Genomic DNA, 16,592 nt, shown 5'->3' on the forward strand with positions numbered 1-16,592 from the left:
TTGTATACGAAAATCCCACAGGATCTTGACCATCTGATTTTCGGTGACTTTTTCAGGCTTATGTTCCCACCAGTTTGTTGTTGTTTTAATATTATAATTTTTGCACAAATTCCAGTGGATCATTTGTGCTACTGAATTGTGCCGCAATTTATAGTCAGTCTGCACGATTTTTTTACAGCAGCTGAGTATGTGGTCAACAGTTTCATTAGCCTCTTTGCAAAGTCTACATTTGGCATCATCAGAGGATTTTTCGATTTTGGCCTTAATGGCATTTGTGCGGATAGCTTGTTCTTGCGCAGCCAGGATTAGTGACTCTGTTTCTTTCTTTAATGTACCTGCTAACCATAACCAAGTTTTTCACTGTCCACTTTATCCTTTATGTTTTCCAGAAATTGGCCATGCAGTGCTTTGTTCTGCCAACTCTCCATTCTTAATTTTATCACATCTTTTCTGTATTCTTGTTTCGTCTGTTGGGTCTTCAATAGATTTTTGTTCTTTACTTCGATTAATAGATGTTCTTGACTTTCTTTTAAATAATCAGCCAGTGCATGTTTTTCTTCTTCAACTATTTGCTTCACTTGTAATAATCCTCTGCCACCTGATTTTCGGGCAGGTATAGTCTATCAGTGTCACCGCGTGGATGTAAACTGTAGTGCATTGTCATTAGTTTCCTGGTTTTTCGGTCCAAAATGTCCAAATCAGCTTGTGTCCAGTTAACTATACCAGCTGTGTATCTTATAACTGGTATTGCCCAAGTATTTATGGCCTTGATTGTATTTCCACCATTTAATTTAGATTTCAAAATTTTCCTAACTCTGTTGGTGTACTCTCTCCTGACAATAGTTTTTTCTTCTCCATGTTTGATGTTATCCAACTGCAGAATGCCTAAGTATTTGTAGGCTTCATTTTCATTGCATTTAATTAGTTGGCCATTGGGCATTTCAATTCCCTCACGCACAGTGATTTTGCCCCTTTTTATGGATACAGTGGCGCATTTTTCCATGCCAAACTGCACTGAAATATTGGTGCTGAATACTTGGACTGTGTTTGTCAGTGATTGGATTTCTATTTCTGACTTACCATAGAGTTTCAAATCATCCATATATAATAAATGCGGAATTTTTTCAGCTTCTTTGGCTGTTTGGTAGCTTGATTTCATTTTTTAAAAGATTACTGATAGCGGGATCATCGCGATGATGAAGAGAAGAGGTGAAAGTGAATCACCCTGGAAAATTCCTCGCTTGATATTGACCATTCCGTAGTTCTCATTCCCTACTGCGAACTCAGTTCTCCATTGTTTCATCACCTTTTCAGTGAAGGATGTAATATTTTTGCTAATGCCAGTTGTTTCTAAGCATTTTATGATCCAACTATGTGGCAATGAGTCGAATGCCTTTTTATAATCAATCCAGACCATATTCAAGTTTGTTTTTCTTTTCTTACAATTTTCTAATATAATTTTATCAACCAGGAGCTGATCTTTTGTACCCCTGCTCCTTATTTTATTGCCTTTTTGCTCTACTGGCAAGATATTGTTTGTTTCCAAATAATCCATAATATTATCTGCAATAATGCCTGTGAGTAATTTGAAGGTTGTTGGCAAGCATGTTATTGGTCTGTAGTTTTCGGGTATTGTTCCTGTAGTTGCATCTTTCTGAATCTAGTAATTTTTTCCAGTTGTCAACCATTCATCAGTTTGACCATTTTGTAAAATTTCATTCAGTTGCCTGGCCAATATTGCATGTAAACTGGTCAGATATTTGAGCCAGAAACCATGTAATTGGTCATTTCCAGGTGATGTCCAATTCTTTACTTTTTTAACTCGATTTTTGACCATCGCAGTTGCTATTTCTAATACTTGCATTTGTTTGTTACCAATGCTTTTCTCAAAGTCATGTATCCACTTTGCTTCCTTATTTTAGTCCTTTGTATTCTCCCATAAACCTTTCCAGAATTCAGCTGTGGCCTACTTTTCTGGTTTTTCACTTCTGGTGTCATCATTCACATTAAGACTTTGATAAAAACGCCATTGGTCTGATAGAAATTGTTGATTTTGTTTGTATTGGATGATTCGTGCCTCATATCTCTCAATTTTTCTAGCTGTTGCTGTTATCTGCTGTTTTACAATCTCTACAGCTTCATTGATGTTTCTTCTATCCAATCTATATCTTCTGATCAGCTGATCTATGATTTTGCTGTTTTTAAGCCGTTGCTCATGCATGTTCTTTAAGTTGCTAGCATCTGCCCTTAATTTTTTGACTTTTTGTTCTAATCGGATTTTCCACTTTGGCTTTGATGCTTTTTCCATTGTGTGCTTAGGTGCTTTGATTTTAATGCCTAGTTCTTTAGTGACTATTACAGCTGCACTGTACATTAACTGATTCGTTTCCAAGATGGATCCCGATTCAATTGTTGAAAGCACTGCATTAACCATTTTCATGATAGGACCCAAAATTTTCTTAGGGACAGTTTTTAATGATGGTAAACATTGCCTTTCCTCACTAGCCAGAAAATGCTCCATGATCTTGTCCTTCAGTTCTTTTTGTTTTTGAGTTGGTTCATCAGTTGGTTCAATGGTAACTGGTTATGGTGGTAGTGTTGTTATTTCCTCTCCGACACCTTCCTCTGGGAGTTCTACTACTATTTCTTTAGTTGTGTCTTGAGTATCAGTTAATTCCTCTTGTGATGTTGTTTAGTTTTGCAATTTGCCTGAATTTCCTCAAGTTCAACTTTGCTATACACTTTATTCCAAATAATAAATCGCCTTTGATCTGCTAGTCATTGTTCACCAACATTTAAATCTGGATATTGTTGTTTCCATAAATCATACATTCGCTTTAAGTAGCCTCTTTTTTTGGCTCTGAGTTGTAATAACAGGCCATTATGGTACGATGTGCCTAATAATAATAATAATAATAATAATAATAATAATAATAATAATAATAATAATAATAATAATAATAATAATAATAATAATAATAATAATAATAGCCATTGTTATTGTTGTTGTTATTTAGAGTTGATTTTCAGAGGTCTAAATATTTATATATTATTTAAGAACAATATAAGACAAAAAAAATAAAAAAGCAGTATCTGGCTAAATGTATTATTGTATTTTTCAGAGTATAACATGCACCCTTTTCCCTTCAAAAAAGAGGGTGAAAATCTGGATGTGTTTTATACACTGAATATAGCATTTTTTGCCTCCTAAAACCCCCCTCCCTTTGCAAAAATGGCTGTGCATAGCCTTTACGAGGCTTCCAGAGTGCTCCTGGTGGCTGGGGAAGAAAAATAATGAGCAAAAAACAGGCCAGTTTTTGCCCCCCCCCCCCAGCTCCCAGGAGCAGTCTATAAGTCTTCTAGAGGCTATGCATGCCTTTTTTTTTTGACAAAAAACATTTTTGCTCATTCCCCCCCCACCCCTCAGGAGCACTCTACAAGCCTCCTAAAAGCTATACATGCCCTTTTTTTTGACAAAAAACAGGCCATTTTTGGGAGGTCTGCAGAGTGCAAAAACTTTTTTAAAAAAATTGCCTCTGCAAAATCTTAGTGCGTCTTATACTCTGGTGCGTCTTATACTCCAAAAATATGGTACATAAGCTGTAAAATCAGCTTAGGTTCTGCCTTTTCTCTGAAGCCATTGACTACATATATATGCTTATTCATAAGTTGTAAATAGCTATTAAAATGTAATCTATTGCTCACTATAATACTAGACCAAGCATCTTGTATACCATTCTTTGAAAATACTGAATGAGAAATATTCAAAAATGCATTAGAATACAAGATTTTTAAAAAGCTCTTCTTAACATTAATAAAATGTTAAGAGGAAGAATGAAACAGAAAAGAAGAAATTGCATTCACAATAAAATATATATTTGAAACACACAACGCTCCATGTTTCAGGACATTTGTGCATAATAACATGACTTATACAGATAAGTATCTTGCAATTTCACTATTAAAGAGCTTGGCTGAAGCACAAAATAGTAATATCTTAACCAAATTCAGCTTTCCAATAAACTAATGAAATACATTGTCACAGTCCCGCAGCTGCAAATTTAATTCTCTATGCAATTTAGTAACTTATCACATTCATAATACCGCAAAATACCAGACACTGTCTATAATCATGTTCTGTAATAATTACAGTGAAGCTCAGGGAAGGTCTTGAGCATCTCAGGGGAACTTTATTAAAATCCTATCAAAAAGTAAAATAATTGATTTACTATTATTTTGTCAGAAAGGGACATTAGATTCCAATAAAGGTACTGCCATTATTTTGCTTCCAAATTGGTTCAGAAATAAAGATAGACTGATTACAGGAATAATATTTTCGCTTTCACCAGTTGCAAAGTACTATACAAGTGATTCTTTAATTTTCTTTTAATCATTTTTTTTACTTTAAATATATTATTATTATTATATTGCTCTTTTGATTATCCGTATAACTATCTATATCTGCGCTAGCCTTTGGATTGTGTAACACTATTGTTTCTTGACTTATGACCGCAATTGGGACTAGAACTTCTGTTGCTAAGCGATGCAGTCATTTTATGGCCTTTTTTTTAACTACAGTTGTTAAGTGAATAAGTGGATTGCTAAGTGAATCCAGCTTTTCCCATTGACTTTGCTTGTTGGAAATGCGCTGAGAAGTTGCAAATAGCAATCATTTACTCTTGGGATGCTGCAATTATCGTAAATACCTCTTGTTGTCAAGTTCCCAAACTTTGATCATGTGACTGAGGGAATGCTTTGGTGGTCAGAATGGCAAAGACCAGTCAGAAGACACTTTTTTTCAGTCTCATTGTAACTTTGAACTATCATAATAATCGTAAGTCAAGGGTTATTTGTAGATTGAATGAACATAAACAGACACACCTATATATATCATCTATATCTATATCATCTATATCTTTATCTATATATTCTCTCTCTCTCTCTCTCTCTCTCACACACACACACACACACACACACACACAGAGAGAGAGAGAAAGAGAGAGACACGGAATCCTATGGCAAATGCTCCTTAAAAGTAGGTGTGATGTCTACAGCAGAATCTGTGCTTAAATGGAACATGCTTAGGATAGAATATGTTGTACTGTTTAAATGCTTTAGACTTGTGAAAAAGTATTAGAAACTAGGGTTGAGAAGTATTAAAACAATTGTGTCTGTCCTTAAGTGAAAAAGTAAAGCCCTGAGATTAAAAAATAAGTGGAACTATAGTTAAAACAAGTTTACATCAACTCAGGTTACTACAGTTCTCCAAGTATTTCTGTCCTTGCAAATTACTCCTGCTTTTACTTCATATATAATTGTGTTATGCATTGTGCTTTGTTTTTAAAATTTCCTATCTGTCCATTTTTGGGAACCTCCTCAATTTCACCCAACCATAACTTTCTAACTCTTTCCCTTCCTCTTGCCCCATTCATTTTTCCTTCATATGTTTGGTTTCTGATTCATTCTCTCTATATAAACAAAACATGTCAACATTTTTTTATACTGGTTTAGGACTAAAACTCACGAAGAGGGTCCTATTTTTTAGCCTTTGCCTTTTATTACTTTTCCAAACTGGCTTATGAATGAGTTACTTCTATTCAGTTCTGCTACTATCATTTTAAGGTTTTCGTGTGTGTGTATGCTTGCTTGCTGCTTGTTCTTTCTTTCTTTCTTTCTTTCTTTCTTTCTTTCTTTCTTTCTTTCTTTCTTTCTTCCTTTCTTCCTTCCTTTCTTTTTTGAATTTTGTAAATTATCTGGTCACATTTCTACAGCTTTTTCGCGAGATTTTGGCAGTGGTTTGCCATTGTCTGCATCCAAAGACTGAGAGTTATTTGGCCAAAGTTAGCCATATAGCTACATGCCTAAGATAGGAATAGAACTCACAGTCTCCTCCAAGGCTGTTCACTTTAGCATACACAATTTTTAAATTAAGAAACTCTCTTTTTCACATTTGTAATTTGGCGACCTGCAGTCTTCATTTGCATGTTAAACAAGCTAATCCATAAAGAAGGCATCCATACTTCAGTTTCATTTGCTAGAAAGTCTTTATTTAACTTCTCACAATAGAAGAGAACCAATTTACCTGGGGTTTGGAAAAGTGGCAAATTCAGATTAAATAGTTAAAAAAAAACAAAGCAACTCAATTCCTAGATTAGGTGTCTTCTCCAACAAAAGATGTAGGTGTTTTACCAGGTGTTTGTTGAGAAATTATTAGAGAAGGATGAAGAAGAAAGTTTGAAGCCTGAGAATCCTAGACATAGCAAATAACTTTTCAACTTGATTAATAAGTCTGATGAATGGCAACCTTGAGTTCTAAAGAAATGTGTTGATGATCTCTCTGAATTATAAATATTTATTTATGTAATCTCTTTGAGAAATCTTGGGGAGCTGTTGTGCTTATCTTTTAAAAGGTGAAACACAGTGTTCAGGAGAAACTATAGGTCACTCAGTGTCTTTTTTCAGATTAAACTATTCCATTTTTGATTGGGTAGGTTCTTTAGTAGATTGTGGGAATGCTGAATACTATATATAGGTTTTCTGCATTTGACTGCAGTTCTTCATAATATTCTGATCAGTAAACAGCTTAAATATGACTGGATGCCACATGATTCAACCTTTAACATTTTTATTAATGACTTAAACAAAAGAATGGGGCAAATGCTTATCTAAGATGGCACAGAATTGGATGGGACAGCTAGTATCCTAGAAGATGAAAATAAAACTCAAATATAATCACATATGTATTAGAGCAGTGTTTCTCAATCTTGGCAACTTTACGATATGTGGGCTTTAACTTTAACTCCCCAGGTAGCTTGGAGAATGAAATCTAACAGAAAAAAAGAAAAGCTAATCAGAAACAAAATATATGAAGAATGAAGAATGCATGCTTCATCTTAGTAATAATGTATTTTGAAAAGATCTTAGAATAATAGTTGATTACAAATTGAGTTTCAATCAGCATTGTGCTGTGGATAGAAAAAAGAAGAAATACAGTATACAGTACAAATTACCCAGAATAATAGTTCCATTTTATTCTGTGTTGATCAAGCTCTATCTTGGACGTTGTATCCAACTCAAAGCACCCCACTTTGAGAATGTTCAGAAAAGCAATGAAAATTGATTGAAACTATGAACAGAAAATGAAGAAGCAGGGTATCTTTAACCTTGAAAAGAACACCAAGAGAGAATATAATAGCACTCTATTGTTCCAGAATGCAGGACTTGGAAAAATGGATTTTTGTTACAGGAAGACTGATTCTGATTGAATGTTAGAGTAGAAAAAGTATTATAAAAACTAAAAGCAGCTTGACAATGGAACAGATTACGCAGGGAGGCACTGGACTGCCCTTCATTGGATATACTGAAATATAGGCTAGATAGCCATTTATATCAGGATTCTTTTATTTGGATTCCTGCATTTTCAGAGTTGATGTCGTAAAGAATCTATTGTCTCATGATTTTATGGGATAGTAAGAGGACAGACCAAAGGCACAGAAAATATTATGGGAAATCCCTTACCCGTGTTTTCTTGAAAATAAGACTGGGTCTTATTTTCTTTTGGGCCCCATAATACGCACTAGGGCTTATTTTCAGGGGATGTTTCCAAAATTCTTTCTTTCTAGTTGCTTTGTGATTTATAAAATATAAAACTAATCCGTTTTCTCATTTTCCTATTCCATGTAGCTAGCAAATGTTGAAGATCAGATGAGAATCATGAGGACCTCTATTATTATGTTCTCAAGGAGAATCTTTTTAAAAGGTTTAAAAAAACCTTCTGTCATTTCTTCCTCCATCTTCACTGAAATTTCGTACTGCCCAGGGATGGGTCAGAACTGGGATTCAGTACCCCTATAAAAGTAATTTTAAAGGGAGAATTGGGATAATGTCAGCGTTCCAATTATCATGCAGAATTAAATCAGAGTCCAAAGCAAACATTTCCTTAAAGTTCCAATTTAATAAGTCAGACATGTTGGTACATCTGTGGAATCCCAATTCTGGAAGTTACCTAGGATTCCCACCCAGTGAAAGTTCATGATCTTGTCCCCACACCCACTAATCCATCACATGGTCCAATCTTCTTCCACGCTGTCATCTCCACCCCGCTGGTTCCGGTCAGGTGCCAAGGTGTGGAGACAAAGAATAACCTTGAGATTCTAGAAAGGATTTTTTTATTTTGAAAACAACACATTCTACCCATTGCTATCCCCCCCCCTAATGAATATGCATACTTTACTTTATTTTTATTGGATTTATTAACCGCTCCCTCTCCCCTAGTAAAGATGAAGCTAGATGAGAGAGTGTGGCAGGCCAAAGATTCTTAAAGGAACCGCTGCAGGCCTGACACCTTCTGTAGTTTATGGCAGAACATGGTCTAGTCCTAAAATGGCAGTCATACAAACATAACTGGTCCATTCTCTAGCTATGAAAACTTAATAAAAATGGTCTGACCAAATTCTTAATGGATGCAGCTGTTTACTTTCTTGTGAAGATTTTCATTTCAGTGAAAAAGTTCAAAGTTCCCCCAGGAATAGGATGGGAATGGAGATTTTGCAATATCCTTCCCCCAGGAGTGGGGAGGGAATGGGGATTTTGCAGTATTGTTCCCCAGCCACGCCCACCAAGCCATGCCCACCAAGCCACGCTCACCAAGGCACACCATGCCCACCAAGCTATGCCCACAGAACTGGTAGTAAAAAAAATTGAATCTCACCACTGCTCTGGACATTTAAAAAGTAGCAACGGCATTGTTTTTATAGCTTGAAAGACTATAGAAATAACTATACTTGGCTACAATGCAATCAATGATCCAATAATTAGACTTTGGGTGTTAACCCTTTAATATGATGACCATACAGGTTTATGCTCCAATCCCTGATGCAGAAGAAAAAGAGATTGCTGATTTTAGTTCAAGTTCAATTGGAAATCCATAGAACATACAAACAAATTGTGCTACTTGTGATTGGAGCCTGGAATGCTGAAGTTGGAAACATTAAATATAAAAATGTAGTTGCATTGTATGGCTTGGGAAACCAAAATGAATCTGGAGAACAACATATCAATTTCTGCCACACCAATGATTTTGCCACAGCTAACTCTGTCTTCAAACAACCAAAATAATGCCTGTACACATGGATTTACCGGGTGTATATACAGGGATAAAATTGACTGTACAATAGCTAAAAGGAGATGGAGGAGCTCGATTATAGCATCAAAGACATGATCAGGGGCTGACTATGGAACAGATCACGAACTGCTGTTCATATGCAAGTTCCAAGTCAAAGAAGAAGAACAAGAAGGAAGTATTGATGATTAAAAAGAAACAGGACTTTAGAATTGGTATTCAATCTGTTTTAAATGTCGTTTCCTTCCATCAAAAACAGGTTCAGTGATGGAGCCTCATCTTAGCTATCATTGGTGGCATCAGTGGCAAGGAACCGTAATGCTACAGTTAATGGAGCAGGCACAATTCCTTCTGAGCTGAGATTTGGCAACACTTTTCACATCTTTTTAATATGTGTTTTAACTACTATAATATATTCTGGTTGTGACTACCCTTGAAAAATCTCTGGAAGTTACAGTTCATGAATATGAGGCAATTAGATTGATAACTGAAAAACAGTAAAAGCAAGAGCTTTTAGACTTAGACTTAAATGCTTAGTATATACTGCTTCATAGTGCTTTACAGCAGTCTCTGAGTGGTTTACAAAGTCAACATATTGTCCCAACAATCTGGGTCCTCATTTTACAGACTTTGGAAAGATGGAAGGCTGAGTCAATCTTGAGTCAGTTGGGATCGAACTCCTGGCAGTGGAATGCAGAGCACCAAACTGCAAATATCAAATGTATGGTATATGCTGAAACATTTGTACTGGTTTTAGTTGCTTACTGGAGGCATTTACCTTTAGTGGTCTAAATGTTTAGGATTTGACAACTGAGGGAATGGCTTTCTTATTCCAACCTGTCCACACATTACAATTATCAGGATAATTTTTTGAAGGTACACTCATTATTGGGGGCTTAATGAAATGGCATGTGAAATAATGTTTTTCTTTGTATTACTTACAGGCTACAGAATACACTGTTACAGTTGCTGCATTTGCCATCAAGTTTAATTGTTAATCAGCTTTACTGTATTCATTTACATTTTAACATCTGGGGTATTTTTGTTCTTTAATTTATTAGCTGCTCTCAGTACTCATTTGTGTGAAAGGACAGTAAAAATAGAACAAGAGAGAAATAGTCACTCTGAACTTCTGGTAACTAAGGGACACTTCCATTTACTTTTCTTGCAACAGTGTTGAAATGCTTTGACACTGCCTTCTTTAGTAATGTTTTTGAATCCCAATTTAGCCTACAGTGTTGTGATGTTTTGGCCATTTTTCATTCATGCATCAACCAAGTGTGAAGTTTATTAAAAGATATTTTGGGCCAATGGTTTCAAATCTACTGAATTTCTACAGCTGTATGTATTTTGTTTTATTTTGTATCGCGAGCTTTCTCTAGAAGATCTAGATCAATATATAATATTTCCTCTTCCATTTTTTCCTGTAACAATTCTTGAAGAATTCTGTGAAGGTTGAGAAAGAGTGACTGATCCAACGTTACCCAGTGAAATTTCCATGGCTAAGACTGATCTTGATTTGGAATCTCATAGAACTTGGTCCCAAACCCCACCCCACATTTGCCAATACTTGATGAAAGAACAGTCCTGGATAAGACTTTCTTTTGTTTCCTAACATTTTTTCAAGTACAGTGTCTACTTTTTTGAAATCAACCAACCTGATCTATTGGTTACAACAGGAAACTGACCAACCAGCATGTCATCCGAGCCTTATGTCATGGGCTAACTTTAAAACACACAATATAATTTAATCTAATATTTCTATCACACTTTCTATGCTATTGTTGTGGCCTGCCAGTGGGCAGCGGAGCTGGCAGCAGATTCGAACAGTGGGGAGGAACTTGGGCCAGTCCTGGAGTTTGGAGAAGGCTCTGATGAGGGCTCTATGTCGGAGGCAGAGAGGGGGGCCAAAGCCACAAGCCAGTTATTAGCTGCCTTCAGAGTCAGACATCAGTGAGGCAAATGAACAGCTGGAGCCTGTTCCCAGTGTGTGCATGCACAGAGTTGCCAAATGAAGGGAACAGCTAAAGACTTGGGAGTAAGGCAACAGGTGGACGATGAATGGCCCCACCCAGAGGAAATAAAAGAAGAGAGAAAGGGGAGTAGAGTTTGCAGGAGACAATTAGTTCACTTAATTGGCCTGTGACTCTCTGAGACTCCTTGCCAAGTTTTGCAGATACTGTATCGGGCTGGCAGCTATAGATGCCTACTTTTTTATAAAGACGATAGATGAGATTTGTGGGGGGGAAATAACATATACTATTCAACTATTTTCTGGCATTGCTACATAAACAATTAGGATTCTTTTAAATAAGGTTTGTTGAATAATAACCAATATTGTACATAATACCATGCTAGAATGGATGTATTTATATTTAGTCCAAAAGAAAGTGCCATAGAGTTAAATTTAGGCATGAGCCAGTCATAAAGTTACGTTTCTTTTACTTTCATTGTGCTTTTGGATTTTGCCTGTATTAGATTCTGAAATTATCCCTTATTTTCAGGCTTGGATTCCCATGTATGTTACATTTCTCTGGTGCAATTAGTAAATGTCAAGTTTTAAAGATTATTGTTACAGAGCCATAACAGCAATAGCAAGTTTACTTACATGGAATTTTGGTTAGTTCATTCATAAATTTCTCCTTTAACTTTGAAAATGCATCTTCTTTTCCTTTTCCTCCTCCGGGTATCGCTGGTTCTGTGGCATTATTTGCTATTGCAGTAGCAACAGTGGTACCTGGTAGTGCTGCTAGTGCCTGGTGTTGACTTTCTTTTGCCATTTTAGTCCCAGGGGAACTGAGATTGAAAACAAAGCAGAGAGAAAAATGTTCAAAAGGTTAAACTTCATCGTAGGTCAATAGCAAACTAGAGATCAGTAACCCCAATTGGTGCACCTGCTTCCTGGATAAATATCACTTCATTAATACATTGCTTCATGTTGGCTCATATAATATTTATTAAACTATTGGAGAAAAAAAGATTCTTTCAGAAGGTAAAAAAACTGCTTATACTTATGTCTGTCTCCTGAGTCCAAAACAGTTATTTCTGTTGGATACCTCAATATGGGCTGAGCATCTGTTGTTTAAACTTTGGATTCTGCCCTTTCATTTTGAATAGATAAGTAAACTGACAGCAGTTCTATATATACAAACATTTCAGTGCATTTGCATAATTATTTGTACATGTCTGTTGGATTGAAAATTTTCACAGCACCACTAGAAATGAAAATAGAAAGCAATTACACCAGCATAATTAAAGCATCTCTACGCTCTCTTGAACTCTTTAACCAACGTGCTCTCGACTTAAGCAGAACTGGACATTGTTAAAAAAAAATTGTTCCATCTTACTTTTGAGTCATATTTATTGAAAGCAAATGTTTCCCACTGACATTTGATTCTAACAATATTCAGTTAAATTATTGACCTTCCTCACTGTTAATAATGTTAAAATCACTGCATCTGTGGTTGTTTAACTTCATCCAAATTAGAACTCCAAGCTGTTGAAATAAATTCATAGCTACATTAATGTACTTTTGACTTAATGCTTTTTTCTTGGGCTTTGGGGAGATATCTTTACACAGACTTAGCATAAAACAATGTAAATTTATGTGGACTATATAACGATCATCTTGAATACTGCTTAGGGATAGCTCAACATTTGTTTTAGGAGACTATTTCAGCCTTGGGCTGCCTCTTAAATAATGTTGCTTTGAGGTCTAATTCCTATCTTCTCTATTTCAGAAAACTATAGAGAAAATGGATTTCAGAGATAAGGATGATTTATTATTGCTGGGGGTATAAAATTATTTGTACTTTTCCAGAATCAACTAAGTTTATAGCTTCCTACTGGGAAATGAATTATTAAAAACCCAATAACTAAAGTTGAATAAAATAAGTCATCTCAAACAGAGGGTGCAGTAAACAAAAAAAGGCAACAACAAACAACAAATATTTTTTTTTAAAAAATATCACAAATGTTGCACACACTAACATATTTTGATCATCCAAGCATTTCCTTTAATACTACTGGAACTGTTCAAGTGGAAAACAGAATCAAATGATGAATGTTATTTTCAAACTGAAGTCACCATTTTCATGCTTATAACTCATTTAAAAATAAACACTGTACAGCCAATTATTTCTAATGTGTTTAAAAATGCTAGGTGGTAGGTTGAAAAAAGTAAAAAACTGCAATTGGAGAAAAAATACTAATAACAACGTTTTTGTTACTTTGTTTTAATGAATTTCTGGTCGATGGGTAACTTTTTCTTTTTCACTGGTGCATCTTTACATGCTGTGTTTCCGGGAAGATATGCTCTTCCCACTTTTCTTTGATTTGCTTATTGTACAGGCATCACTACCAATAAAGGAGAATATTTGTAGCTCAGGGTTGGAATGCTTTATGGGATGTAACCAGGGGTGGGTTCCGGCAGGCACTACTGCCAGTTTGTTGGTTGGTGCGCTTGATGTGCGCTATGCACACATGTGCAGTACAATAAAAAATGTTCTGCTCAAGCGCAGAAGCAAAAAACAAGATGACAGAGCCTATGGCACCACCCGGAAAACTAGTTTGGGGGTGTGGCAGGCCTGGGTTGCTGCCGGTTCCAGCGACTCAGGCTGCCAAAGCACTACCGGTTCAGCCGAATCAGGCCGAACCGGTAGGAACCCACCACTGGCTGTAACCTACCTGTTCTGAGATTTCTGCAACTCTGAACGGTCATAAAATGACCAGTCATAAGTCAAAGACTACCTGTATAGTGCAATATATTTTTATTTATTTCTTTTTTTTACATGCAAAGCATTTTTACTATCACTTGTTGCTTGAAAACCATGATTAAAGCTTGATTATTGCTTGTCTAATTACTTGTTTATGCAGCATAAAGGTCCCACGAGACCACAATCAGTAGGGAAGTCATGGGGAATGAAACTGAAAAGGGTCGCATCCCCAAAGCACTGTCTAATAAATCACAGTGGGAGAGTATTCTTTTTCACCTGATTATTTTTGCAGTACTGCAAGTATACAGGAATTTTAAAGAGGACATTCAGATTGAAACTAACCAATAACATGTCATAGATTGATTACACAAGAAGTCTCAGCATATACTTGATTATTTATGGAGAAAACAATGACACAGTGATTAGTTCAAAAAAAATAATAACGTATGGAGATTCTATTATTCATATTCTCTACTGTGTATTACGTTGAAGAGTTCTTCCCCATTTACTAACAGAAAGGTTTTGGCAAGGGCAGCTATCCTCATTATGGCAGCTGTGTGACATGACTGTGGGCAACAATAGGCTCAGAAATAATCTTTATTATTTGTTCAAGCTATGCTTTCATTTTGCATACTACATATCTTTTAGTGCTTTGTCTTCTACATCTAAGAAATATTTACAATAGCAGAGTTGGAAGGGATCTTGGAGGTCTTCTAGTCCAAACCCCTGCTTAGGCAGGAAACCCTACACTACCCCAGACAAATGGCTATCCAACATCTTATTAAAGACTTCCAGTGTTGGAGCATTCACAACTTCTGGAGGCAAGTTGTTCCACTGATTAATTGTTCTGTCAGGAAATTTATCCTCAGTTCTAAGTTGCTTCTCTCCTTGATTAGCTTCCACCCATTGCTTCTTGTTCTACCCTCAGGTGCCTTGGAGAATAGTTTGACTCCCTCTTCTTTGAGGCAACCCCTGACATATTGGAACACTACTATCATGTCTCCCCTAGTCCTTCTTTTCATTAAACTAGACATATCCAGTTCCTGCAACCGTTTTTCATATGTTGTAGCCTCCAGTCCCCGAATAATCTTTGATAGAATGTAGTTCCCCCTACATTTGCTAAATAAATTTTGCAGCCATTCCAAACAGTTCCTCAGTTGCTGAGTTATGAGTTGGGATGAACCTGGGGTTCTTATCATCTTTTTCATGACCTTAGACTGTGAGATTCAAAAATTGATACTGCTGTTCCAATGAGAAGCCAAATTTACTGTCTTGTTCTTAAATAGGATCTATCTGCCTTGAATCACACACAGAGAATTTTAAGATTAATCTTTAGTCCCAATTAGTCCCACTAATCTTTAGTCCCAATAAGTGAGTCTTAGGCTTCCTTAGAGACCCTCTAAAAAGTTGGAGGCTTTGGGACCTTCCTTCAATTATAGCCTCTGTACTATGATTCAGACAAAATGATTAGGCTATAAAATCTTGGTACTTGCTGTAGTCCAGTTTTTCTTAAAGAGAGTCATAGGACCTCTGTGATTTCCCAAAGACCCCTTCAGAGTCCTGAAAAATTAAAATGATTTTTCTATATTGAAAAATAATAGTACTAAAACACCATCTAACAATATTGAGAAGCTGTAGTAGTCAATACATATTAACAGTTGCACTTCACTACAGTCGTTTCAATTATCATGTACAAAGCAGAGATAATGTGATGATGATAACATCAATATCAATATCATGTTATACCAGTTTGGTGTTCTGACTAACATTTGCACTAGAAACAAGGAGTCTATCCAATCTAGTTCTCTCTTGGGCATTAAAATCATCTGGATGACTTTTGAGATAATTATTCTCCCTTGACCCAACCTATCTCAAGAGTTGTTGTGTGGAATATAGGAGGTGGGAGCAATATGTACAACTTTATGTATAGAATTGTGCAAAATAAAGGCAGGATATAAATCAAATACTTTTTAAAAGTGAACAACCAACCAACCAATCAACCAAATGTTATTGTATGCCCTGTACATATCTCAATGCAACCAGAAACAATGACCATTCTGTGATTGAAGTTACCTTTTGTGCATGGCTCCCAAACACTGAATGATGCATATTCTTGTAAAAACACTGAGACAACTGTCAAATAGAGAGGGGTGTGGAACTTGATGTTACAACTCTACCAGCAATCCAAGGGTAACTAAGAGTCAGAAAACTGTTGAGTTGCTTTGATAGTGCCTTGGGAAAATAGCCTTGTTTATTGTGATTACTTCCCATAATTTTTATCACTAAAATGTTTCATCAAAATAGTATTCTAGTAATCTCATCTAAAGGAAATAACCAAGCAAATGTTTTCAGTTTCAGATTTCAGTTACCTGAAGATGTTAATGGAATGCACAATAAAATAGAAATTTATCCAAAGTTTGCTTTATATACTCTCAGAGGAGTACCAAATTAACTTCTAGTGAATATTATGTTTAGTTCTTAAATTATCTACTGCCTTATTCCTGGATGGTTTCCCAGATAGTTTTATTGCTTGAGTAGATTTTCTTTTCTACTGCAAGCCAGATAGAAATGATAAGTAATTAAAATGTAAGAAAGTCACTATGCTAGTCTGAATGACATAAAAGATAAGACGCTGCTGCAAAATTCTTCTTTGTCCTGAAATGCTAGGGCAAATGTGTCTTTCATTAAACTTTAGATATTTCAATAAATATATAAAAGTAGAAGAGAAGGATAAGGTCTATTAAAAAGTGGAAGAA

The 16,592-nt window shown here is 35.8% G+C and overlaps 1 protein-coding gene across 1 annotated transcript in view; it reads right to left on the reverse strand.

The window, feature by feature from the left end:
- SYT1 (synaptotagmin 1) overlaps window positions 1-16,592 on the reverse strand; it is a 317,356-nt gene that overhangs the window by 114,421 nt on the left and 186,343 nt on the right. The window contains exon 3 of the mRNA XM_081958585.1: window positions 11,730-11,917. Within this exon, the coding sequence (XP_081814711.1) occupies window positions 11,730-11,917 (188 nt within the window). The remainder of the gene's footprint in view (window positions 1-11,729; window positions 11,918-16,592) is intronic.

The sequence above is a fragment of the Natrix helvetica genome, assembly GCF_964273705.1.
Source record: "Natrix helvetica genome assembly, chromosome: 6".
NCBI lineage: Eukaryota > Metazoa > Chordata > Lepidosauria > Squamata > Natricidae > Natrix > Natrix helvetica.